We start from the raw sequence: 27,393 nt of genomic DNA on the forward strand, positions 1-27,393 counted from the left end.
CACACACACACACACACACACACACACACACACACACTCAAAAACTGGGCGTTCCGGCTCTATCTACATCCCAGCGGCGCTGACGTTATACGGTCCCTGCTCCACCCCTCCCCTCTTCCTCCTCTCCTTCTTCTCTCCCTCTCCTCCTCTCTTCCTCCTCCGTCTCTGCTTGTCTCCGCACTGCTGGCCTGTATCCGTTGTGTGTCACAGGCAGCACCAGCATCCCAGCAGCCGAGCCGACATTTGGCGAGCGGAGCGCAGCGGCGGACTGCGGGCACGGAGTGCGCTCTTCGTGCGTCGTGCTGACGTTTCGGGGGAAACGCGCGGCTTTCGGCGTCGCTGCGCGCTGCCCCTCTGGAGATCATTTCGTGCCCCGGCACCCGTCCGGTCCTGCCCCTGTGGATAGTTGGCTGCAGATTTGATGGTGCTGAGAAGGCTCGTCTGATTGAAGGGCTTGCGGCCAGGGGGACATTCGCGGGGCCGCAGAAAGAGAGCGAGAGAGGGAGAGAGACACCTCTGTCCACGACTACGTCCGTCCTCTGCCCTGTGCTTGTGAATGGACTGCGCTCCCTCCGTGATTCTCTGCAGTCCCTCTGAGTCATTTGTGGAAGAAGATGGCGGACAGGGCTGAGATGTTTTCCCTATCCACTTTCCATTCCCTCTCTCCTCCTGGATGCAGGTAAGAGCTGGCGCCTGTGCGGGGCGACAGTGGAGGTGCGAGGGTGAACGATGCGCACGGCTGAGGAGGGGGGAGGAATAAACAGCCATTAAAGGGAGAAACATGTCTTGCTGCTTTGTTTTGATGACTGCAGTAAAACGCACGTTCCCAGCATGGGCAGTATTGGTTATTTTGAACAGACCTGCTGGGCCTGCTGCTGCTGCTGCCTGCCTGCGTGTCTGCGGATGAGCAGTGTTGATTGTTTATAATGAAAGTAAAGGATGGAAGACACCGCCTCTTTAAGATTTATTCTTTTTGGAAAAAAATAAAAAAATAAATATGTGGACAAGCAAAGGATAAAATACACGCCAAATGATCTTAATCTGTCGCGACAGCCACCCGCTTTGCGCATTCTCAGTGCAAGGCCCACGCCCTGTTGAGTCCAACCCAGCCAAGGGCAAGATGCTGAACAATGATTTACGGAAGTCCTATTGATACTGATGTGCTTTCAAACACTCCTGATGTGACCTCTGCGACGAATCCGCCTGCCTTTTCTTCCTGTGTAAGCATAATCGTGGGTGGTATTACACTGGCACTTACCAGAGATTATGTTGATGCAGAACAATTGATAATGTAACAGCATTGTCTGTTAGGTTTTCCTGTTGAAAACATATAGCAAAGCTTTGCTGTTGTGAAACGGCTTCTTGAGATGAATTTAGACTTGGTAAGAGTGAAATACTGACAAGCTGTGAATGAAATTGTGTATAGGGAGGTGCAATACAGTAGCATATTCTTCAATACTTTCGAAAATGTTTTGAATTTAATTACCTTTGTACTTGCTTTAATGTTGTATTTTCTGGTTTTGCTATAAGATCTGCATCAAACAGCAGAATTAATGCTCAGGGCAACTTTACATGAACAGAATCACTTGGGATTGAACTGTCTGGTATTCACTGTGGGAACTTTAACACAAAGAACAACAGAACGAATTACACAACGACCATATTTAATGTCTTCATCAGTATAATAGACACTCATTAGACAAATGTATTTAATGCAACAGTATTTCATCATGACTGCGTCTGCCTCCACATGGCCCTTGTCCTACAGAAGCAATCACATTAGTGAGGGGGTTATGTTGGATTTTATATCCACAACGTCAACTCACGAGGGATCTAGTCCAATCTCATGGATAGATAACATCCCATCAATAACCTAATTTTTATTTTTGCTATGACCACCAATGACCTTTGTGCAGATCGTAGTGCCAAGCTCAGGCCAAGACGTCAATACTGCAAATTTACAGCACTGGCTAATGGCCAGTGGCCAGCTGATCTTACTGGTATCACAGGGATCATGTTACTCAGTCGTCTTTATGCACTAAATAGACCCGATCAAACTTTGTGTCACTATTCTTAAAGTATCAGTCTACTGTTACAGTCCACTGAACATGGAGAGTGTAGAAATCTGCATCTGTATTACAGTTTTCAGGAGATGTTCATGTGCTATGAAGTAGGTTCTCTTTAAGATAGTAGCTAAGTTTTACCTTCTGAAAAATAGAATCTAAAATAACAAAATAGAACGGAATAATATTGGTCCCTGCAGGAAATTCTTGAAGACATGGCATTGGAAGTATTTGAAGTATTTTTTCTTTTTTGCAAGGAATTTGCATAAATTAGTACCCATTTGTAATTGTTTGTGTTCTTTGGGGTGTGCGTCCTTCTCTGTGTGTGACTGATTCATAGACGAAGCCACCAGTGGTGTGATGCTGTAGTACGGTAATCTGCCTTACGTAACCTTAGCAGTTTCCAGTTGGCAACATAATCCGTAAAAAGCAACAATTTCCTCCCCTGAGCAATACAGATTTACACCACATTTCTCCTGTCGTGAGGGAGAACCCTCTCTTTTTGACATTTAAAGAAGAGAAAATGGTCACATTCTCTAAATGGTTAACGTCCTTCTTTTAATCCCATTGAGCTTCTTAGTATTTAATGTATACAATGTACTAGCATGTACAAGAGTTTAAATTAAAAGATCCAGTGAACTAAATCAGATACTTTCATGATGCTTCATGACATTTAATTTTCTATCAAGATGTTGCTTTACAGAGATACGTATATATATGTTTACCGCCCTGTTTTGATGAATGTTGTGAATAGTCTTCCTGTAACATGATAACTAGGGTCTGAGCACTGACTGTGCATAGGACAATATTAAAACCGTAGGGCTTATTATTGATCTCTCTTTTCTGAGAGGGCTTCTGCTGTATTCGTTAGATTTGCTGGGACAGCAGTCTCAAATGCAGTCTTGACTCCTGCTAACCATTTGAATCCAATGATAAAATAAGTATAAAAACTATGAAGCGAAGATCAATAACCACCTTTCTGTTCATCAATTGCATTTCCAATGAAGCTTCTCATTGTGATTTAAGCAAACTACAATGTGTCTTCTATTGGCTATTTAGTGTTTTTGGACTGGTGTAATTAAAATCACAACAAGTGAGGTGACAAACATGTGCAGCAGCCATGAAATAAAATAATTAATCTAACTCATTTCACATTTGAGAAGACGATTTGACAGTGTATTAAAATCTAAATTGACCCAGTTGTGTTCCATAGTTGCACATGGATATTTTCAAAATGGTATTTTCAGTAAGCATGCTCCAGCTTTGCCCCTCTCTTATCCCCCCCGCCCGTGAATCTCCTGTTTATCAGTCGATGTTCTACTTTTGCTTCCAACTCTTTGAAGGCGGTTGCAGAAGGCAGAGAGGAGGGTGAGGGAGTTGTGGTGGGTATGGTTACTATGGGGTAAGAGGCTTATATTAAATACTGATTCATTTTAGCTTAAGCATTTCCATCTCTGCCACCCCATGTCGGCTTCCCCTCTCGCTCTCTTGCTCTCTCTCTCTCTCTCTCTCCCTCTCTCTCTCTGTCTCTCTCTCTCTCTCTCTCTCTGGATGGAATATAAAATTATATTTATGTGTATCTAATCTCAGTAGTCACATTTGAATAGTCATAGGTAATAGCTTTGTTTACCACCCATGTGACAACAGTGAATGATTGATGCCAAACAGCAGCATTCACTTTGTTTTCATCCACATCCGGACAAAAGGATGAGATGAAATCATCAGCTTGGCTCACAGCAAATCGATGCATCATCATAGCCTTTAGTTTGGAAATGGTGCGAGCTTCACGTTTGGATCTGAGACAGACAACTTACAGTTCTTCATTAGGACAAATGCTGTGTGTGCGTGTGTGTGTGTGTGTGTGTGTGTGTGTGTGTCTGTCTCATTAATGAGTCAGTAGCAGCCACATCAAATGTCCCTGGCTTTTAAAGATGATGTCATTGTGAAGCAGGTGCTCATGGTTAAAAGGCAGCTTAATTACAGTGTAGACCCACCCCCCCACCCCCCGCCCACTCACCCACCCCCCATTTTCTTTTTACATCTATATTCAGTTCAATACTAGTATAAGCACATGCCTGTATCTTAATTTTGTCCTGTTTCTTTCTTCTTCTTTTTTTTAATGGCTATTTATATGTGGAGTGGACGTTTTTTCAAACTCCCTTTAAGAATAAATTGATATGGTGTGGATCATAAATAGGACAAATGGGATCAACATCTTGATTTTCTCACAGCGTGTCACAATCAAGAATAAGGGGGGACAGGGCATGACAAGAGGAGAAGATTCTGAAGAAGTATGAGGTCCTCATTGATAGAAATAGGTCCAGCAATGTGAGATGACACAGTAGAGAAAGAGGCCATTAGTAACCCGAAGGGTGGAGGAATAAAATAAAATAAAATGAAATAATTTGAAACAAAAACTGCAACTAATATGAAGGATCACAAGCAAAGGTGGACTAAAAATGAACAATGTCACACTTTGGAGCAGAAAGTTCATGATGTGACAGGCACTGCACCGTCAGGGATTCTGAGATGGATTGTCAAATTAAAAGACCTTTAGGAGAAAAAGACACTTTTAATCCCAATTTAGTTTGCACTATTTGTATTAAAGCCTAAGGCTTTTTTCATGGAAGTTAATCAGTGTCTGCAGCTTTTACTGATGGATTGTTGGAATTCTGCAGTCGTAGGGAAACAGGGCCATGCTTTGCTGTGAAAAGACACACAGATGAGCATGCTGACAAAATGGAGTCAAGAAACAAAAGAATAGAAAATAATGGAGGAGAATTGCAAAGAGAGAAAAATAAACAGACAAACAAACAGATCACCACTGTAAAAGCATAAGTTATCCAGATGACTTGCAGTAATCTTGAAGGTTTTTACTTGTTCAGATTTTACAATCTGAACCAATTTGATAATAAAGCAACCCTGCTTTTGCCATTATGGTCAGCTGGGATCGTCTCCAGCCCCCTTAAGGTGGAATGGAAGAGGAAAGGATGGAGTGAGGCATGTTAATCTAAAGGTCGCTTTCATTTTCAAATATTGTTCTTTTCATACTCGTGAAACATGGCTGTTTTTGTCAAAAAAGTCAAAAATGATCAGTGTCTTCAGCTGTTATTATTACCAGGTTACTTTCTTTTCTTATTTCCAAGCTGCACTCAATTTCCCCTCTAAACTCTCCACTATCCGCCTACTTAATCCCACAGTCTCCTTCAGTTTCACTTAAAGTCTTATCTGAAAAGTTTTCCACTTGTGATGATGATGATGATGATGGCCTTGGATACAGCTCCACTGACACTGTTTTTCCTTTGTGACCTCCCCACACATACAGTAGCTATGCTTACAAAGGATTCCCTAAGGAGATTATTAATGACTTCATTTAAATAGATTTGCTGAAAGCACATTCATTTTTACTGAATTTGTTCACGCAGGAAATGATGCCACACTTTCTGACACTAGTTGTTTCATGTGATCGGTCCACCATTGAGCAGTGTAGAATGTATGAGCTGTCATTATGTGGTTTAAACAGGAGCTTGGGCATTTGTATATAAGAAAAAGTAAAGTACTTTAACAATAAAAACAGAAGAATACATTATTTTTATAGAATAGAATAGAATAGAATAGAATAGAATGGAATAGAATAGAATAGAAAGTCTTTATCAGAATTATACAGTGAACAATAGCTGCTCCTTTCACTGTGTCAGGGAGAAGAAATAGTTGCTTGGTTGACTCTAAGTTTAGTTATAAATTCATTTCATTCATCAAGTCAGCTCCTTGCTGTCATCAGTCTTTCCAGGCTTATTCAGTCTAAATGCAAAACATATTGACAGCCACATAATCCATAATGTTCATTTCAATCGACACTCACCACATGAGAAGTTCGGCAAGCTGAAATGAACAGTTGATTTCAGGGTTCTTCTCTCAGTTGCACAGCATGAGGTTGATGATTAAAGAATGTGGAAAGACATTGTGAAAATAGTTATAAAACAATTACATTTCTGTACATTTTATTCCGCAGCTTTTCATGAGGATTTGTTGCTATGATTATGAGGCAGCTTAAATAAGTCCAACCAGGCAACTGTAAGAAATATTACATCTGACATATCTGCCAGGCGTAACTACAGATGTGTTGGATTGTGAAGACCAGTCAATACATGTTTACTTTACAAGTCTTTTCACTCCTGAAGCCTGAAAGTCAATTTGGTCTTCAAATAGATAAAGAGTAAAAACACACACGCTTTCATAGTCCAAGCCAAAGTTAATTATAAAGGTCGAGAAACTCCATTAATGTCCCTCTGCACAGAGCATGTGTCATTATGACATTATAATAGCTGTTCCTTTTGAAAAATTGAATATTAAAGTCCTCCCAGGGAGCATTATTACCTTTTATATTTCACTCTCGTTGAGAGTGGGCAAATTTCACTTCATTCCCTTTTCAGTAATACAGTGAATTGTCAAATCTCCATACACCAATTCAAAATAGTTTCTTTAGTTACAAATATTTTACTATGGTTCACACTTAAAAAAAAAAAAAATTACAGCCCCGCCCTGTCCAAAACGACTGTTTTTAATAATTCTGGTGAAAAAGGTGAAATATAATATAATAAAAGTTATTATGGGATTTATGCTCAAGCCAAGTTGATGACTTTTAGACAGCTGTGTCGTACGCAGATTGGTTGTTAGTGTGATCATAGATGGAGTAAAGTCAAAGAGAAACACGTCTTTTAATATCCATGGAGGGAGGCCATTTTGAGATGGGAGGGGATTGTTTTTGTACGTCTTGGTATAGAGTTGGCAAGAGGAAATTTGTATCATTGCGTTGGCATGCGCACTCACATGCAAAAAATAAAAAAAGCAGACACCGCGACCTCAATGAAAATGCATGCAATATTTTACCTGAATGATGAAAACCGAAGCAGGCAAAGGGAAGGACACTTTACTGATGACAAAGCTAAAAGTTGGCATGTTCTTGGCCTCGCTACAATCCACCGTAAACCTGAGATCAATAAAACAAAGATATACTGACGGCAACAAAAAAAGTTCCGTTTGCGCATTGCCTTAATGTAGTTGATGTGGAGGTCTACTTTGTTATCTTCAATGACCTACAAATCATGATTTTCATTTCGATGTAAAGGTTTATCAGTTGGCTTTTTATTGGAGTAACGCAGAAGCTGCTCTCCCGTCTTACAAAGCACAAATCCTACCCTGCCTATCATTCCATAACCATTCCACAATAAATCTCATCTGCAACATTTTCAATAGCAGAACATTTCTTTTAAGAAAAGTAATATACTGTAGATGTTCTGCATGTCATTGGACATCCAGCCGCAGAGGTTATTCTCTTTTTTGTCTGTGCTGAAAGATTAAGGTTAGTGACCATGATGCCGATGAGATATAGCACTCTAAACCAGCAAAAATTATAAAAAAAAAAATAAAAGAGTCTCACCATTAAAAGATAGATTTCAGAGATTTCATATCACTAACATTCATTTTCAGCATCTTTGTCATTGAAAGGACACACTTTCCCCACAATCACACCGACTGCCTGATCTTCAATGCTTCATAAATTTCGCTGCGTCTTTTTTCTTGATGCTCGCAGAGTAAGCGTTTAATTGAAATGAATATGAAGACAAAAATCTATTTCTTGCCTGCGCTCAGAATTGATCTGGCCCAGATCAGTCATGTCGGCTAGAAGTGAGTCCAAGTAAAGACGACGACTTAAAATGCCAGTATGTTTTTCTTTTTTGGCTTATTTAATTGGACTGACATGGCTTCTGTCGACACAGACGCTATACAGACTTCCAACAGCGTAGGGCAGGTAGAGACTGTGCTGTTTTGTAATGGAGAACAGACGCAGGTTAAACATTTTGCGTGAGTGTCTGTAAACGTCATCAGTCATGATTACCTCCGGAGCCCTCTCGGTGTCTCATCCTTTTGACAGAGTGATACATTCTTTTGATTCTGAATGTCACCAGCTGAATTTCATCAAGCACAGCAGCAGACGCTTCCCAGTGATCCAAAAACACTGAAGTCAAAACCCTAAGTCGCTTGGAAACCAGATGAAAAGCTGCAATTGCTGCATGTGTAGACTATATATATCAGCTTTAAGTTCTCTGTAGATGTTTTTCAATTGCAAATATGTTCTGAAGACACTGACAGATGAAATATTTAGTTGAGCCTTCAAGAAAAAAGTCAGAAACTATTTTGATTGACTTGAGTGCAACCTCTCTAGAATATAATATGAATACTAAATTAATTATATCTATATCTATATCTATATCTATATCTATATCTATATCTACATCTACATCTACATCTACATCTACAGCTATATCTATATCTATATCTATATCTATATCTATATCTATATCTATATCTATATCTATATAGCCTTATTAACTTGTATTTATATTCATTTTAAGTGTAAAAGCAAGACACATATTGTTTTATTCCTATCGTCCAGAGCTGTGCGTGCACCTTTGTATTATGAATTCATTTCAGATATTGATAACCCCTTTCGGCTCCTTTCGCCAAAGTCCTAAAGACACGGATGGAAATCCCTCAGATGCTGGTTGATTATAATTTTATACATGAAAGCAGCTTACAATGTTGTGTAAACCTGCAATTTTCCTGGATGGAAACCACACAGTTTTATCAAAACATTTTTTTTTATCTCCACTTTTCAGATTGACTTTTTTTTCTCTCATAGAGTCTATTTCTGGATCTTCACCTGAATGATACACCTATTGAAACATTGATTTACTTACTGCACTTCGAATTGGAAGTATCTTAAAGAATGTGGAGTTTTCTTTAAATCGTGTTAATAATTTTTGTAGTTAAGTACGATTCATGGCATGCTATCAAATTGACCACTGTTGACATGAAATCACAAGCCATTTTATATACACATGTAATTACATGCAATAGACACTGCCATTAAATGCGGTTAAAAAGTTCCTAATCAACTAATAACAAACACGTTGTGTAATTTTCAGGATTAGTACTAGTATTTACTTGAGTAGTACGTGAGTACTGTGCCTTTTCTGGTCATACAATACAGATATGAGCAATTCAACATTAGTTTTCAGAGTTGAGCTCCCTTTCTCCCTCTGTGCATTAAATACCTTCATTGAATTCTCCGTGAACACTTTTTAATATGTCAGGCGTGAGCATCTTTGCGTTTTGCGCATAAAAGCGGATCAGTATCATGGAGTCACAGCACTTTTTCATGGCCGCTCCAGTTTTTACTTTTGATGGCTCAGCATATCCTCATTTGGTCAGTGGGACCAGGGACATTGTGTTGACCAGACCCCTGTATGACTCCGTGATGTCAGCTCGCATCCATACATAATAATTGGAGTGTCCTTTTCTTACCGAGAGTGCTGCAATGCAGCATTTTCTTTTCGACATATGGTAAGCTGATGAATCGGGAGCCTGCCGAAAATAATGTACGTAGCAAAGATGAGATAGACCCTAATCATGTAAACTTGCAGCGCCATGGCTCATTACAGGGACGTGGTGCTGTTTCCCTGTCGAGTGGAAAAAGTTCAGAAACCCTGCTGTAAGAAGAAACCATTTATCCGCCTCTTATTCTGCTTGCAGCAGTCACAGCTCATATATTGTATACTTTACATTGACTTTACTTTGGAATTGAATGTGTTGCAGCACTGACAAAGTGTTAAACATGATAAAAGAAGTGAACATATCAACTCTTTGTCGCTGCCTGTGTCTAGTGTCCAGTGTCTGAGTCTGAGACCTGGACAGAGCCTGGCAGCAGGCTTCCACTTGGAACAGGGTTCAATGTGAGCAATCAAAAGATAAATTTCCTTCTATTGTGTCCATGGATTAAAGGGACATATTGCAGGCATCACTTGTTTTCCCACAGCATTTTGTGAGTGTAATGTCTCTCATGTTTTCCCAGGCCATCCCATGATATCAGCCTGGAGGAGTTTGATGATGAAGATCTTTCTGAAATCACAGATGACTGTGGGATCGGCCTCAACTATGACTCTGATCCATATGAAAAGGTGAGGCTATGTTTCTTTGTTATTCAACACAATGCTGTGTGTGGATCTCTCCAGTGGATCCTGGGATTACTTCTAGTTAGACAGGCCTTAATTTGAAGAAACCACCGAGATCCTAATCAGATGCCAGAATCCCCCCGCTGGTTGCTCTCAATGTGGACGAGTAGTGGCTCTTTATGAGCCAAAGTTCATTCCAATGTGAGCCTTGACGTTGAGCAGCAAAACTTTGGAGTCTGTTGACTGTACTGTATTTCCAGAGCCTTGTCTAGTCCTTCCTGCAAGACCAGATACTCTGAGCCACTGCTTGGTGCATAAACGCAAACACCAATCAGAGGGGCAGTCCTGGGGACCTTTGTTCACATCCCTAGGGTACACTATTTTCTGTGTTTGTGTTGCAATGGATTATGTTGGGTGTGTTCATTTGGGCCTTCGCTCCAGACCTGTACGTCTTCAGAGACACTACAAAGGTCGCGTTGCTCCAGACAACATAGCGCTATAGATCTCCAGGCCATGGAAGCTGTTCCATCACAAGGCCATGATCAATGAAGGGATTAGCAGTTACATGAAAGTAAAATATTGTTGCACATGGCTCATTAGGTCTTTGGAAAAAGGCTTGATTGAAAGACACTTCATTTTTTCTACAAGTCTGTTTTTATGGGATGGGCAGGAGCACTACGGATGTGGGTTTCCACACACGAAAAGTTGTCCAAGCCTTTTCTGCCACAGCTAAACAGTTACAACAACAAAAAACGATTGAACACAAAAGGTCCTTGTTTTTTAAGCTTAGTTCATACACCTTCACAGGATCAGAACGTTGCAGACTGACCTGGGTTGTATTAGATTTTAGTGTTGCACTGCTCATTTGCATTGGGCTGCCTTACGTGATCACTTCAACAGGTTTGATTTATTTTCATTTTTTTTATGCTACCTGGCTTACTAGCTTTGCAGTCATTACAGTGATGACCATACCACTCCATATACAAATACAAGAGTTTACTGTATGAGTTTAAAAGTGAGTCAGCCATCATGTGAGAGAAACGGTCACGTCATTCAGATCTTATTGCCTCATACTTACTGGACTTGACATTCTTTTATTGATCTTGAAAGCATGTAATAGGACCTCGAACAAGCTCTTTCACTCAGGATCATATCGAAGTGACTCTTCTATGAAGTACATGCAAATTAATAGAGCCATTAGCTATATCATCCCACATGTCTGACCAGCTTATAGTCTAATTACACAATTTTTCAGAGCTAATATCCTATGCCCAATCTCTCTTTTCCTCTCTGTCCATCCTGTGGGACATAAATGTTTTATGCTTGTGGCATTGAGCCATGGCTGCAGCAGAGGGTGGGTGACCCAGTGCAGTTTGCTGCTATGCAGAGACAACCTCCTTTTCCTGCCTCCATCTTTCTCTCCCTCCCTCCCTCTCAAGTGTCCCCCCACCTCCCAATGCAGTGTTGCTAAGAGACAGAGCTCACATTCCCTCTTCGCTCTCTGCCTCCTTTCCACTCCTTTTCCCCTTTAAGGTTTTCCTGGTTTCAGGTTCACCTTCTCCAGCACTCTCTATTCTTTGCAGAGGTGACAGGGAATCACGATTTAGCTCAGGGACGGTTGGTTCTGAGGGTTAAGCTCTTCCATAAATCTGTGCCGGATATCTGTGCCTCCTCCACTTTAATCCACCAACAAAACACATTATGGAGAGCTGGCAAAGCCGTCCTGTGACGGAGCTGCTCACGCATAGCACATGAAAAGACCTCCAGAAAAAAGGGGACTTTACCAAATGTATACATTTCTTGTGCTGAAAGGGTCATACAGTTGTCAACCCTGCGTCAGCGTCCTTTTTCTACACCCTCACATGTGTTTGAACACACACACACATCAGCCGAAGCCCTGACTGCTCACTTCACAAACAAGCACGCACAGGGCAGAGGCGGCGTCGGTCCTCGTTATGTTACATCATTGCCCAGAGGAGGTAATCTTGCTGACATGGGGATGGATAGGACACACACGCATGCACTCACGGATGCAGGCTCACACACGCGCACACACACACACACACACGTACACACGCAACCATGCTCTGAGTGTATGTGTTCAAAAACGTGAGAAAGAGAGGCAAGACAGGAGATTTCATGCAGTGTACTTCACATGGTGTTTGATTTTGCCTGCATCAGGAGGGAATGTGACACTTTGTCAGCTCATCAGCAGCAGCAACAGTCTCTCCCTAGTGCATCATACTGATGCTGATGAAAGGGGCCTCTGGTTTTCACGTCAGTGTGATTTGGTCATATCGGGCAGAATGTCTTTGATGTGTAGGAAGAACAGCCAATCTAAACAGTGAGATTATCCGTTGGCCTCAATCCCCAGCTCTGATTATTCTAATTCGTTATGGGGTTCGGGTCTTAATCTGCATAACCCTTTAGATTAGTCCTTTGCCTTTGTGACATGGGGACACAAATATATGTGACACTCATGATGTCTCAAAGTAGCTTATTCTGTCTATTTGATACTGAGCTTAAGCCAAGCAATTAAACACAAATGTTTGATTTTCTATCACAGTGAAAATGATGATTAGGGCCCAAATGCTCTGTGCTGTAGCACCTTTAAAACAAATGATCATTTTTTATTAATTATAATGCCTCTGGGCTTCTTTAGGTTTGGCTATGTGTTTTTGACCATGTGTTACTTTTGTCTTTGTCTTCTTTGAGGGTACCCCCCCCCCCCCCCCCCGTACTTACACCCACACACACGCACACACTTTGCCCCTAAGTCTTTTCTTCCCGTCTCTCTAATAGCCATGTTTCTCTCCAGAGTCCTGATTGAACGGCATGAGCGCATGCATAATTCAGCATCTGACAGAGCAATGGTGTCTGTGTCTCAGCTGTGGTGCTACGATGAGTTTAAGTGTGGACATTTACAGATGTGCTGATAGATGGAGGCCATTATTCAAGCATTTACCCTCCATGGAATATCCATAATGGAAGACTAATTGACATCCGTCACACTGTACATAAAGGCATAAATCAGATAATGAGCTGTCTTTGGGAAATGGTCTTTACAAAGGCAGAGTTACACCAGTCGCTTCTTTTGTAAACATTAAAAAAAAAATTATTCTAAATTTTTCCAATTCTTTTGAAACATTCTTAACAATGATGATGCTGGACATACCAGAAGGTTATATGGAACAACAGGGAATTTTCTAATTAGAGGCTAAACTCCTGAAAATGAATCTGTGTTACATACCTGTTTCCTCCAGGTCCTTGTCATTTTCACTAAACCCCACATGTTGTTTGTTCCCCCTCTTCAAAAAATAAATCTTCGACAGCCACTTGATTCTTAGCGTCCACTTCTCTTTCTTGACATTAATGAGTCCCAGGCGTCTTCTTCATTAAACGCAGTGTGGCTGTGTTTTCATTTCAGGATCACGTGCTCACTTTCTCTATTGCGTTTCTCCATCAGCTGGTCAGCGTGGCACACTGCAAAACCTGAAGAGTTAGTTCAACTTGAACCATTTGACAAAATATGGTGAAAATAAAGCAAGATTTTATTGGATAATTGTAAGTCTTAAGGCTTTTATTTGCATAACTGAGACAAGTGAAATTAAAATGCCACTTCCATTTATTTCATTGACAAGTTAATTGCCTTGAATCATTCCAATTATGATGAAACAAACAGAAACCAATACAGGTTACAAAGTTGAAAAATAATTATTTTAGCTTGATGCTGAACATTTGACCACTCATCGAAGCAAGAAATACATAAGCAGTCGAGGACCTGGGTTGTTTTCCACCCTGGGCAAACACCAGCACCTCCGAATAGAATAGAAATGGGAAGAGAGAAAAATTAACATTTCCCATTCAGCAGATGACTTTCAGGGTGTCTAGGTAATGTAGTGGTCAAGACGACTGACCATGGTAAAGGGACTGGATACAGGACATGCTTTGGTCTCTATCCAAGTTGTAGCGTTTCTGCTTTGCTCAGGTATTCCATAACTACTGTATGTTGAACAAGTAGCCCTGTCGATACATAGAGAGAAAACAAACCTCGTCAAGTCTTTAAAACGTGGTTCAATGACTTGCTGTGAAAAAAAAGTCTAGTAGACATTCATCATCATCATATTTCTGCCTTTGAAGGAGTTTCGTGCAGCAGTTAGGAAGCCAGACTGTCACCAAAGGGGGAAACTTGTCACAACAAAACTCAAGTTCCAGTAATAATCAGGCCTCGGGGTGAGTTTGTTAGCAGTGTTGCCTCTCACTGAGAATTTCACTGTTGACCTCCAAGTTTTGAGGGAGTTTGTGTGTATTTGATAAACTAGGATTTTTAAATGAACTTTGTGACTTTGTGGTTGTTGTTGTAGATATTTACATAGTACAAATTGTTGTAAACTAATTAAAAGTATATTATTAAAGATACAATTAACTTGAAGAACATTTGTCACCAGATCAAGATAACACTTTTACTGAAAACTCAAAGTGGTTCACAAAACTATAAACACTGAAAACACTATTTGAGCTATTTAAAAAAAAAAAAAGTAACATTTCTTTTGTGGAAGTGAAATGCTTTCCACAGGATCAAGCTGCATTGACTGAGTTTGCCTTTTGAGATACAGTATGTTGTTAGGTTCTACACTGCAGTAGAAGAAGCTGCTGTGCTGTGCTGTGCTGTGCTGTTGCTTTATGGAGCTGCCATCGCTGCCAGACCTCTAATGTGCATCAGCAGAGTCTGTCAGTATAGAATTAGCTGTGCTGAACAAGCATGTTGTTGTCTAATCAGAGATCAAAAAGGTTGCACAGCCTTGAACTGTCATACCTCTGTGTGCGAACTGCTGTTGAAGAGCAGAAATTGGTTATGTGTGTTTGCAGCTGTCAGTCAAAAGCAGAAAGGGCTGCGGTTGTAAATAATTCATATTTGCGACTGCTCACCAGTACGGCACATGCTTTAGTGTGTCTGTGTGTAAACGCAAGGCATCCCCTTTATAGCCACTCTGAAATATATTGGTGTTATTTTGAAGTAGAAACTAGTAGGAGCATAAAAAAGGCCACATTTATTCATCCTGTTTGGAGGTGAACATGCTGCTGGATGACAGAGATAGAGTCACGGGGCTGAATGGGATGTCCTTGGGAACTGGAGAGCACGGAGATCGATTGTTGCCGATGCTCGACTATTATTTATAGTTTTCCTTTTTTTCCTTTCAGCGTGTCAGCCTGTCTGTCAGGTGGCCTTGCAAAGGGATTTTTCCTTACAGGGCAGATTATCCTCCTGGCCAATGTGGCATTTTTACAGCCCACTGATTGATCTCTTGATTTTACACGGTCATAGGTCGCATTTCCCCAGTGATGGATTATAGTGGGTCAATGTAGAGAAAGTTTTTGAGTTTTTTTTTTAGTTTTAACAGAATATTGAGTAGTAAGAATACATTTGATGTTTGAATTGAATTTTTTCTTCAGTTCAAAGCAGTTTGTCCTTTAATTTTACCCCCATTTAAATGTACAAAAAGAGAAACAATAACAAGATCATTGCTCGAGATGAGCATAACACATGAGCGCTTTCTGAGCACAAGACTTTGTGTTGACTTCTCTGGCTTCGGATTAAAGTGGACGCATCAGACGTCAGCAGAATTGTGTGTGGTGAATGGACAAAGCAGGCCGGCTTTGATTCTTCCATTAGACAGACGGTGCTGAGAAGTGGAGATAGTGCTGTGCTGTTCAAACTGAAGAAAAAAAAACACCCAACAACAAATAAATCAATTCTTTGAGTTACACTGTCAAATCTAAGGAAGGAAATAACTCATCATGTGATGTAATGTCAGCATTATGTTAGCATTACCGTGAAGACCACTTGTCATGAAACACTTCAGGATTATTAATGAATACAATATTTGGATGTGACCATAATTGTTGATTTCCTTGTAGGCGCTCAGGCAGAATATAGAAGACAGACTATCAGTATCTTTGAGAGTGGTTATGACTTTCTACCTGATTGATGTTATAGTGAAAATACATAAGGCAATTGTTCATATCTCTCCTTCTGCTTTGTTAAGCACACAGTGTGACATTTATGACATCACCTCCTTTATGGGCCTCTCTTCATCAATATACACTGAACACAGGCAAACCGTGCACAAGAATACACAGGCATGGACGCACGCGCACGCACACGCGCACACGCGCACACGCCCACACAGATCAGTTGAGTGCACAGCCTTCCAGTAAACCTGTTGAAACCTGAGAGATGTCTGATTGATCCACTCTCATTTCATCTCCACCCATCTTTGTACTTTACATACACTCTCGCTGTCTTTCCTTTCTGAACAGTCCAGCCACGAGACGAGTCTATTATGCTACATTCATCACGTTCATCTACAACCATACTGATGCTTAGAAGGCAAAAATCAGAATCTTCATTAAACACGTTGATCACAAAACTGCATTTCATATTTGCATATCTTAGGATTTTTGACATTTGATTTGAGACATGTTGCTCAAGTATAGCCCACTATATTTAGGATGGGATTTTCTGTATCATGCACAATATATATAAAAAAAACAATAGATCATGTGATTTAATTAGGGCACCTCCCAAATGACAATACTTCCAAACGAGAGCTTTCTTCCTCAGGCTGAAAGCTAAGATCATGGCTGGAAGAAGAAGATACATTTAACTCCATCTTAAATATGAAGCATCGATTGGCATTATCCACTTTGTTATTTCATGTAAGCCTAGGTTATCTGAAACTTTAAAAACATACAGTGCTGTGCTCTGATCGGAGTATATGAGTGTTTGCCTGCGTCTGTATTTTGTGTAACATGTGACATGTTACTGTCCATCTGCTCTCTCCAAGTTTCATTCATCTTTCGCAGAGGCTGGTTCTTTTGTTGCTTCCTCCTCTGTTGTCAGAACAGAGTGTGCTTTAATTAATGTGGCTTTTATCTTGACTGTGGTGAGTATGCGACATTGTAAACAAGTGTTCATTTCATTCTGAATTTTCAATAAGAGGCTCTTTCCTCCCTCCTCCCTCCTCCCTCTCTCTCTTCTGGCACCAGGACTCCCTCATACTGGAGAAGAATGACATCCACCATCCAGTCTGCTCCTTCCAAGATGACTTCCAGGAGTTTGAGATGATTGATGATGAAGATGAGGAGGAGGAGGAGGAGGAGGAAGATGAAGAGGATGAAGACATTGATCCTGATGCACCCCCATCTCCCTCAGCATCCCCGCCTCCCTCTCCTACCATTGGCACCCTAAAGAGCAGACCCACCACACTGAATCTCACTACTGCTGTGTCACAGGTAGGCAGGACAAAACTCTGGCCCCAAAGCAAGATGCAGACTGGCTCTGTAGTGCATTTTGGGGGAAATAATGCATCATTTAGTTTTAATAAATTAAGACAGTGACTCTGATGACAATGTCATTCTTGCTGTTCTTGTCAGGATTCACTAAACAACAACAGCAGTCTCTCCCCAAAGAAAGGAAGCTGGCAGGACTCCTTACGCAATCCAACCTCACAGGGTGAATACATCTCTTAAAACTATAACTAATAGAATTTGTTTTTTCATTTGTATGTGTATGCATAAGTCTGTCCATTTTCTTTATTGTTAAAATGTATATTTATTTATCACTACAAGAATTTGGGGAAAAATGATCATTAACATTAGATAATGAGCTGTCATTTCTCATAACTTTGACAAAATGCTTCCCCTGTTTCATTTGGAGGAAAAAATCAATTTAGTTACTTAATACCAAATCTGTTTTGGTGTTGTGATGCAAGACAAAGATCATTGAATTCACTCTTTCATAGAGAGAGAGAGAGAGAGAGAGAGAGAGTGTGTTTAGAGATGGCTTTTTTTCCCTTTTTATTAAGCTTGTCTCATGACCATCTTTGTTAATATAGTTTATTGTCTGATAAGCTCATGTGGGCTGGGCACTCTTTAAGGTGCTTGGCCCTGAAATTCAATAGAAAATCTAATTGAATCATATAACAATCAGCTATGGTGAACTTTACATACGACACACAGATGTAAATGAAATATCGGCTGTACCTGCAGGCCGTCTGTCTCCGACCCACACATGTCTGGAGGATGGTAGCCACGTGACAGGCCAGTGCCCAGCCTCTCCCGTTTCCCAGGTCCCAGGGTCACAGAGCAAAGGTACTCCACCAAAACAGGCAGGGGAGGGAGGGAACCCCCAGTCTCCTCATAGGCCCCTCCTCTGCGACATGGAGGGCAACAGGCGAGAGAGGCCCGAATACGGTAACAAGAAGGCCAGCCCCTCACGCTTAGAGCTCATCCCATTGACATCAGTGTCATGTAGTGCTGTGATGTGGGCTAATGTGATGTGAATTCAACTTCAGTGATTTATAAGTTCAGCAAAGTGCTGTCATATTTACCAAAAATTTGCGCTTGTATTTGATTTGAAGAGTCAAATTTGTATGTTTTTAAAAAAGGAGTTTGCTGAACTTGCTCATCCTGCATCCTGGTTTTAGATGATTATGAAGTTATATATTTTTACTTTTTAGTCCTTTATCTATTTGGTTTTGTTCTACCTTTTGTCTTCTGTTGTTCCTTCAGCCTCCACCCTTCCTCCTATCAATCTTCTTTTCTGTCCCCAATGCCATACTCCAGTGTCTGAGTCTCATGCCCTTTCGTTTTTCTCCATATTTCTTATCTTTACAGGATCATTTGGTCAACACAAGTCTCACACGTGCACTGGAGATATCATCGATTCAAAAGCAGATCCTTCAATTCAGAAGTCCAGAGTGCCCTCTGTCGACGAACACTCCCAGTGTTCAGACACAGAGGTGGATCATGACCTCAACAGCGACCACAACCACAAACACTCAAACCGCCGTGCCACTGACACCTACACAATCACCAGCGAGTCGGGTATGGAGCCAGAAAATGACCTCGATCCAGATGGAACTAGTCGCTGCTTGTCATCCACCGCACCCATAGGCGCAAATGATGGTGCTGATACACCCTTGTCTGACGAGGAGCTCGAGAAGGACTTTGAAGTGGAGTTCATGTGCAAGGAGACCTATGACATGGTGTGTAAGGGGAATCATTTGTCGTATGTGGAATTCCCCTCCATCGAACCGTCTGACCCTGCGTCTTTCTCTAGCTATCTGTCGTCTAGCCGTTCGGAGGCTCTTAACCGGTCCAGCACTTGTCATACAGGTTCAGCTGTGGAGGCAACAGCTAATGACTCCACCTCCCCATCCTCAGACCCAGGGATCGCTGATATGAACCAGCGGGGCTATGTGACTTCTGACCAGGACAAGGACCTCAGCTCTCCGGGCTCTGATTCTGACATTGAAGGGGAACTGGAGGCAGGCTTTGCATGTGGAGGTCCTGTGGTGTCCAACATGATCTCCTCTATCTCAGAAACAGAGCTGGACCTGACCAGTGATGACAGTAGCAGTGGACGCTCGTCTCACCTCACCAATTCCATTGAAGAAGCGAGCTCACCTACATCAGACCAGGAACTGGACCCTGATACAGAGTTAGAGCAGGACAGTGGAATTGTTGGACTGAAAGCATCTCTCTTTCTGGGTCAGCCTGATCCAATCAAAGAAGGCTCTCCTCTGCCCTCTCCTTCTCCTCTACCCTCTCCTACCATTGCTACACCGTCCCCTCTTGATTCTCCTATCTTCCCCCCTGAGTCTTATGATGATGGCTTGGCTCTGATGGGGCTGCAGAGTGTTGACGATGAGCTGTCTGGTGAACACCAGGCTGACCCAGATGAAACGTTGCCTCCAGCTCAGTTATGTGAGGACAGTCTGTCCAGACAGATGGTGCTCCAGATAGAACCCGACCACAGCCTGGAGAGCTTCAAACGCTCCTTCTACCTGCCAGTGGGACCCAGGCTAATGCCAAGTGCAGACGAATACGATGGAACAAGTGAGGGAGACTCTGAATCAGAAAGTGAAGATGACCTGAGTGAGAACTCGGACTCCCCATGGCTACTCAGCAACTTGGTCAACAGGATGATTTCAGAGGGCTCGTACCCAATTAGCTGTCCTGAGGAGTGCTTCAAGAGGAAGGTGTCTGTGTCTGACACCATCTCACCCTCATCAGACATTGGAGAAGGAGATAGCTTCAACGATGAGGACCAAGAGAAGAAACTTGAGATGGAGGGATCAGAAGAAGGTGAAGAAGAAAGTGATAGCTACAGAGGAGTAAAGGTGGAACCAGTAGCAAGGGGTAGAAGTGTTGAGCCTTCAAAAGAAACAGGAATAAAAAGTCCCCGGTTCTACATGAGCAACTCCACTGGTGACACCATAACCCCGCTAATTTTAGAGCGCAATCCAGACAGCGAGAGAGGAACCACAGAGCTCAACTCCTTGTATACGAATAAGGACTGTGACAAGAATTTCTCAGACAAATCATCCAAGAACGCCAAGAGACAGCAGGAAGACAATGAGCCGAATAATGACTTGATGATGCTGAATGGAAGAAGGGATCTGGAGTCACCCAGCCTCAGCGAGAGTGTGGTCAGTGACAAGGATGAAGGGCGAGAGACAGAGACCAGGCCAACGAGTCGTTCCTCAGCCTCTCTCGAGCGTATCACCGAAGTAAAACAAAGCCTGACACTCGACATACCTACGGCTCAGACCAACCGCTGCTTCAGCCTCACCTACTCCACAGACAACGATGAAGAGGAGGATGACGGTGACTCCTACCCATTCCTGGGAGGCTTGAGTAAGCAGTCCTACAGGGGCAGCGACTTAGAGTTGGACTGTTCCCCACCCATTGATTGCAGTGTGCAAGATCATTCCTTACCTGACCATGACCTCCCACTGTGCGAGAAAGACCTGGCGCTCAGGCCGTCAAATGAAGATGATGGACTGGCCTATGACTCCATGAAGTACACCTTGGTGGTAGATGAGAATACCACACTGGAACTAGTCAGCCTCAGAAGGTATTCACGTTTGATAGGTTTTTTTCTTTTAAATATTGGTAACATAAATATTATTATTGTGTTCTACTTGCTCTCATCATGCCTTCTATAGGTATTAAACTGTTTTGTACCCTCAGGTGCACCTCCGTACTGAGTGATGACAGTGAGCTTTCGACCCTGTGTGACGAGGAGCCTTTGGGACCAGGTGACGTTGGCTACGGACGTGATGATGAGGAAGTGAGGCCAGAACTTCTCAGCTCTTCGGAGGACTCGTCTCCAGAGGCCGATCTCCCATTCTCCAAGAAGTTCCTCAACGTATTTGTCAACAGCACCTCCCGCTCCTCGAGTAAGTCACAAACTCTCTCACATTTCTGAAAAATTCCTCAAGACTTTTTTTTTGAGTAGGTGCGAACACTGTGAAATCTTTGTAAATACAGGACTGCCCTGACACTATCTAGAATTTTTTTTTCTTTCTTTTTTTTTTTTTACTCAAGTAGAAATCTGCCTGACACTTATCCCATCATAGTTCCTGGAATGATTGTCTTTACTTGCCACTGGCCGCATGATACATGAACGTGTGATCTAAATATAGCAAAGTGCACACACAGCCTACAGGAGGTCTTTGTTTCCCATTCCAGTATCAATCACGCTTCCAGATTCAGATCTCTAATGAAGGGGGATTTGCATAATGAAAGGCTCATTATAAAGGCTTTCATTTCCATTTCTTTTTGTATGACAAATCCAGTTAGCTATTGTATTAAATTTCCTACATGGAAGTGATATGTCTCTTATCAGAAAAAAAAAGTTTCTAAAAAGGTTGTGCAGTGCATGTTGTATTGTATAATTGTTGCTCTGTAGTTTGCTTTCTGAGCAAAAGTGTTAGTAGTGTACTTGTCTGATACGTAGGCACAGAGTCATTTGGACTTTTCTCCTGTACCATCGATGGAGAGGAGAGGGACCAGACACACAGGGCAGTCTACAGGTAAGACCGCAGTGCACAACACTGCGAGGAGCTTTGTGTTGTGTTTGAAATGGAAACATTTCCATCCTGAACAGGAACGATGCAGTAAGGTTGAATGTGAGCGCTTTACATCTGTTCACTGTGAAAAAGCCTGAATGACATTTTAAAGGGAAACGACTGTTGACTGAATAAAAAAAATAAAAAAAGACTTTAATTTATGTTTTTTTTATTGGTGTGCTCTGGTGGTTGTGCGCCAGCAGCATTACCAATTATATTAGAGAGGCAGACAGATGCTCTAGTTCCAGCTGGACTTCAGAGCTGCAGGGTGGTCACTATAATCACATTACCCATCACCTTTATCTCTGAGCGCGCGCACACACACAACACACACACACACACACACACACACACACACACACACACACACACACACACACACACACACACACACACACACACACACACACACACACACACACACACACACACACACACCAGAGAGAGAGAGAGACAGAGACAAGAGAGAGAGAGAGACAGAGACAAGAGAGAGAGCGAGAGCGAGAGCGAGAAATGGGCAGCAGTAAAAGATATAATTCTGATCTCTTGACAGCAATTGTTTATCTCAAGAGATTTTCTCCCTCTGCCTACCATGTTAAATTTCTTTTGCAGCTGCTTCATTCAGTTTCTTCCTTTCTGCAAGCTGTCATATGGTCTGTAGGTCCAGAAATGCCAGATGAGGACACAACCTTGAAACGAAGGTTTTATACCTTTTACTTTGCCCCTCTGCTGCCCTCTGCAGGTTTATTCCAAGACATGCAGATGAGCTGGAGCTGGATGTGGATGACCCTTTATATGTGGAGGAAGAAGAGGACGACTACTGGTACAGAGGGTATAACATGCGGACAGGAGAGAGGGGGATATTCCCTGCCTTTTATGCCCATGAGGTCATTGGGCAGAACAAAGAGTTGCTGGGTGAGTGAAGAGATGCATTTACCTCTCTTATTTCATGCTACTAAGAATTGCTGAAGAGAAAAAAATAGAAATAAAAAATAGAATTCCTGAAGAGTCACAGCTTCTACAATGTGTCACACTATGTAGGAATGAAGAGGAATCCAGCGTGGCTTGAGACTTACAATGTTCAATTTTTGGGGTCCGTTGAGGTACCGTATCATCAAGGCAATGGTATTCTCTGTGCCGCTATGCAGAAGGTGAATGGAAAACTCTTGATAATCCATGCACAACCATACAAAAAAATAAATACAAATTTGCATGTTGTAACACAAAGACATTTTGTCCTGTCTGCTAGATTGCGCTATCGAGGAAGCGAACGGTACACGTGCGACCTCCCTCCCTGTGTGAGCTAGAGATCAGTTTGCAAGGAGTCAAGCTAATCATGAGCCTGGAGGATGAATATGATATCCTTGATGAGGTATAAACAAATCATTTATACACACTAACTGTTTTAATATACGGTCTTTTTTTGCTGTGCCGCTTCAGTTATTTTCTGTCTTTTGTCTTTTCTCAGTATGACAGGTGTAGTCACTTCTTCCAGATGAAGAACATCTCATTCTGTGGATGCCATCCAAGAAACAACTGGTAAACAAACCCGTCCCTCCATTTTGCTGTTCTTCTACTAGTATACAGTGTAGCATATGAATAATTAAATCATATTGTTGTCTTCTCTCTGCAGCTACTTTGGCTTCATCACTAAGCATCCAATGCTGAACAGATTTGCTTGCCATGTGTTTGTATCCCAGGAGTCCATGCGACCTGTAGCCGAGAGTGTTGGGTATGTACAAATGATAATCAGTACAGGCCAACAGCCTTTGAAAATGTTGGGAATGACAATAAATACCTGTGTGTATTTCAACCCCATAATGTTGTGTGGTTTGTCAGATCTCAAAATCTGTGCTGCTATGGAATATGTGTGCTGTGACTTCAGTTAATTTGTTTGGCTTGCCTAAAATAGCACGTGTATTGATGTGTGTGATGCTGCTTGATTGCAGAATTAGTGATATCTTACTTAGCTATAATGGGTTTGAATAATTAATGACACCAACAACCCATTGCAGATTTAGAGTGGGCAGATAGTACCACATGGGCAAAATAGTTTCATCTATAAGCTTTGCTTGTCCCGTTCTTTCCTGAGGCCACATCAGCAGAATTTAAGAAAAATCACTTTCACTCCCTAGTGGCTTTGATGACTTTTTAACATTATGTTTATGTATTATTATTATTATTATTATTATTATTATTATTATTATTATTATTATTATTATTATTATTATTATTATTGTATTTTTCTGAGTGGTTTTCATGACACAGATACCTCTGGAAAAATAGTCGATATCCTCTTTTGGAAAGATTGTTGTTGTCCCGTCCCCCTCCCAATTGTTTAATAGTGTCTGCCAATAGTGTGACTTAAGCTCTTTTATCAACCCTAAATCTCAATATTATTTATTTCTAGATATCAAATACACTACATTTAGTTTAGTTTTTCTTTTTTTTCTCCTCAGGACATTTGTTTAAAAGTGTGATAATGTACTCCGCGTTTACTTACTTATTTATCCTCAAAGTGTAATATAGAAATGTCCATTGCCAGCTTCCAGATGCATCTTTAACTCCCGTGCGTCTGTCTCCCCTGCAGACGAGCCTTTCAGGAGTACTATCAAGAACATCTGGAGTATGCCTGCCCCACCGAGGACATCTACCTGGAGTGAGAAGAGTTGCCATGGCAACTTTCTTCTTCTACAGCTTGTGTATGTTCATCAAGTTTGCCACCAGAGGGTGCCATCAGTGGGGTCTTTTTTCACTCCATTGTAAAATACTCCTCTTTGTCCCTCTCAAAACAGGGATCATCAATTCTACAATATGCTAGGCATTTGACTGATTTCATTCATTCATCCCTCTCTCTTTGTTTATTTCCATGACCTCAATGGATTGATTGCCTGTTTATTTAATCTTTTTCTATGATATAAAACTAAGACCCTGAGCACCTGTTTATTTAAAGGTTCCTATTTTGAATGAAAAAACAAACAAACAAAAAAACAAACAACTATACCTACTACAGCTGTATCACGTTTCAATGCATGGCTCGTAGGGTTAATGCACACAGACACACCGAGAAACATGCATATTCAAGTGAATGGCAAGCAGCTCAACAATCAGTCCAGGAGTGGCGTAGAATCAAGAGGTTGGTACTTAAATGACCTGTAAATATGTTTTTGTTCAATACTGACAAGCAGCTCATTTGATTTCTACTGATTGTGACATTGGAGTGAAGTAGCGAGAGTACAGTGAGAGGTCCTTGGTTCAAGCTTACCCCTGTGTCGCGTACAAACTGTTGTGTGTGTTGTAAATACTTGTATAGAAAGTAGACAAACAGGCACCTCATGTGGATCGATTAGGAAACGCTCATAGTTGAGATTAACCGTAAGGGTTTTGCTCATAACTTTTTGATGTGCAAGAGAAGAGCTCAGAGGTCTTGACTTGGAACGAACTTTGAATGTCATTAACTCTGCAGATATTTTATTCAGCTCGGGATAGTTGCAGTAAATGTCAGCAGATTTAAATGATAAGAGCAGTACCATTTTACTGTTGTCCACTCCTCAAAGTTGCACTGCTTGTTGACCTCTTACCATGGGAAGCTTTCATAGCTAACCGTTCAACTGTTAATCTTGCAAATTGTAGATCACTGTATGCTTTGTTATGAATGATGTGAATTTTAGGTCAAAGGAAGCTAAGGCTCTCTGACAAGCCATATTCCCACATCTCTGACTGTTGAACTTTGTTTTTCCGGTGATGTACTCGTCTCTATTTTCTTTCGACTTGGCAGTTTCAACGAGGGAAAAGGAATGACTACAGTGGCCGGTTGTTGCACAGCATAGTGCCTACTGTATGGCGAGTGTCCTAATAATTCTTGATTCTGCTATCACAGTGGAATCGAACCTTCAACAAAGCATTCAAAAGGAGGTTTTCTAGTTATGGTTCCACTTTGGTCTCATTCAGTAACACGGTGGAGAGAAGGATAGTCTCATTTACCCACAATCTTTTTTTATTGGTTACTGTCCAATCGAAGGTTAAAGCATCATTCACATTACACAATGACCTTTGGTAGCTACAATAGCTTAGGGTCCAGCACCTTATGTAGATAAAGGATTCAATCTAAAACAGTTACTAGTCATCTGCTATCTGAAGTGTTAATCCCTAATGTTTACCGCACCCAATCATTCCTATGATCGTTTGAGACACTGTTGAGCATCTTGTTGGTCTGCATTCAGTCACAGTAAACCAGAATTACCAGATCTGCAGGATTTCAGTGCTAAAAGCTAACTGGGAGTTAATCTGTCAGACGGGAGGGTGTTAGCTCCATATGTATCGCTGTCAGTTAGATCATGTATATACAATAGCAAATCTAAGATAGTGCCGTGTCCTTTATGTTGAGTATGTTATTGAGATGAATATGTACATTATTTGAAAATACATTTCTTAAAAAAAAACAACAACAACATCACAACCAGACGAAAATCCCCCTAAAGAAGACAAAACAACATAGAATACCTGCGATCTGCAATAATTCAAGTTATTTAACGTCTCACGTGTCGACACGCACTGTTTATCTCAATCTGTCACACAGGTGGCATTTGGGTTCCTGCCAGCTCCGTAACTGATGACGAATCCACATCGGCAGCACATTTAGGACACATTTGTGAGACGTGACATTGGTAGTGTGTGAACGAAATACAAGACTGCTGAGCAATCTGCTGTTAGAGCTGAATGTCACTGGAAAACTATTATTGCGTCTTGCCTATTATAACAATCGCCTTCGAGTTCCAACAGTGTGACCCATCTCTTATCTGTACCTATTTGCTTCTGATTATGTTTCTCTAACTTGTTACAGCCTAGTTAAACGCCTCGTTTTCACACAGCTACACAGAATCAACCCCGGTGATCAAGTCCCATATAGCCGCTGAGAAATACATTAACCGTTAAGCCAACTTTTGACCTTATTACTTTAACAAGATTCTTCACTCTATACCTAGAACAAAACAGTATGTGACGGAACAAACATATCCTATCTTGTATCTTTGAAAACAAGGACTTGTAAAATTCAAGGGAAAACAAAGAAAAAAAAAAATGACAAAAAAATAAAATCACTCTGCCTTGTCATGGGTTTGGTCTTATGAATAAAATATATGCTTGATGTCCGAAAACCTTTTTGTTGTCTTTGTTGTTTATGTTTTACGATTGGTTGTGTGGTTCATTCAGGTACCAAAACGTTTTAGGGTAGAGAACTGATTAAGGATCCGGTAAAACAATTATGTTATTACAAAAACTGAAATGGAAAAAAACAAATGTTGAAATCAAATAATAAAAACAGAATAATACATTAGTTATACATATATCACCTTTGAAATGATTAAAATATTCACTACATGAGAAATAAGGAGT

At 41.2% G+C, this 27,393-nt stretch overlaps 1 protein-coding gene across 1 annotated transcript; it reads left to right on the forward strand.

Annotated features, from left to right (window-relative positions):
* The first annotated feature begins 179 nt into the window (after positions 1-179).
* Positions 180-27,151, forward strand: mapk8ip2 (mitogen-activated protein kinase 8 interacting protein 2). Its single transcript, XM_080474925.1, has 14 exons — positions 180-679; positions 9,979-10,084; positions 17,129-17,374; positions 17,516-17,594; positions 18,131-18,232; positions 18,758-21,002; positions 21,119-21,327; positions 21,888-21,963; positions 22,742-22,914; positions 23,041-23,150; positions 23,249-23,371; positions 23,468-23,538; positions 23,633-23,731; positions 24,590-27,151. Exons 1-14 carry the CDS (start codon positions 615-617, stop codon positions 24,660-24,662), a joined length of 3,777 nt encoding a protein of 1,258 aa, XP_080331051.1. The 5' UTR covers positions 180-614; the 3' UTR covers positions 24,663-27,151.
* Positions 27,152-27,393: the final 242 nt, after the last annotated feature.

The sequence above is a fragment of the Lipophrys pholis genome (assembly GCF_963383615.2).
Source record: "Lipophrys pholis genome assembly, chromosome: 11".
Classification (NCBI taxonomy): domain Eukaryota; kingdom Metazoa; phylum Chordata; class Actinopteri; order Blenniiformes; family Blenniidae; genus Lipophrys; species Lipophrys pholis.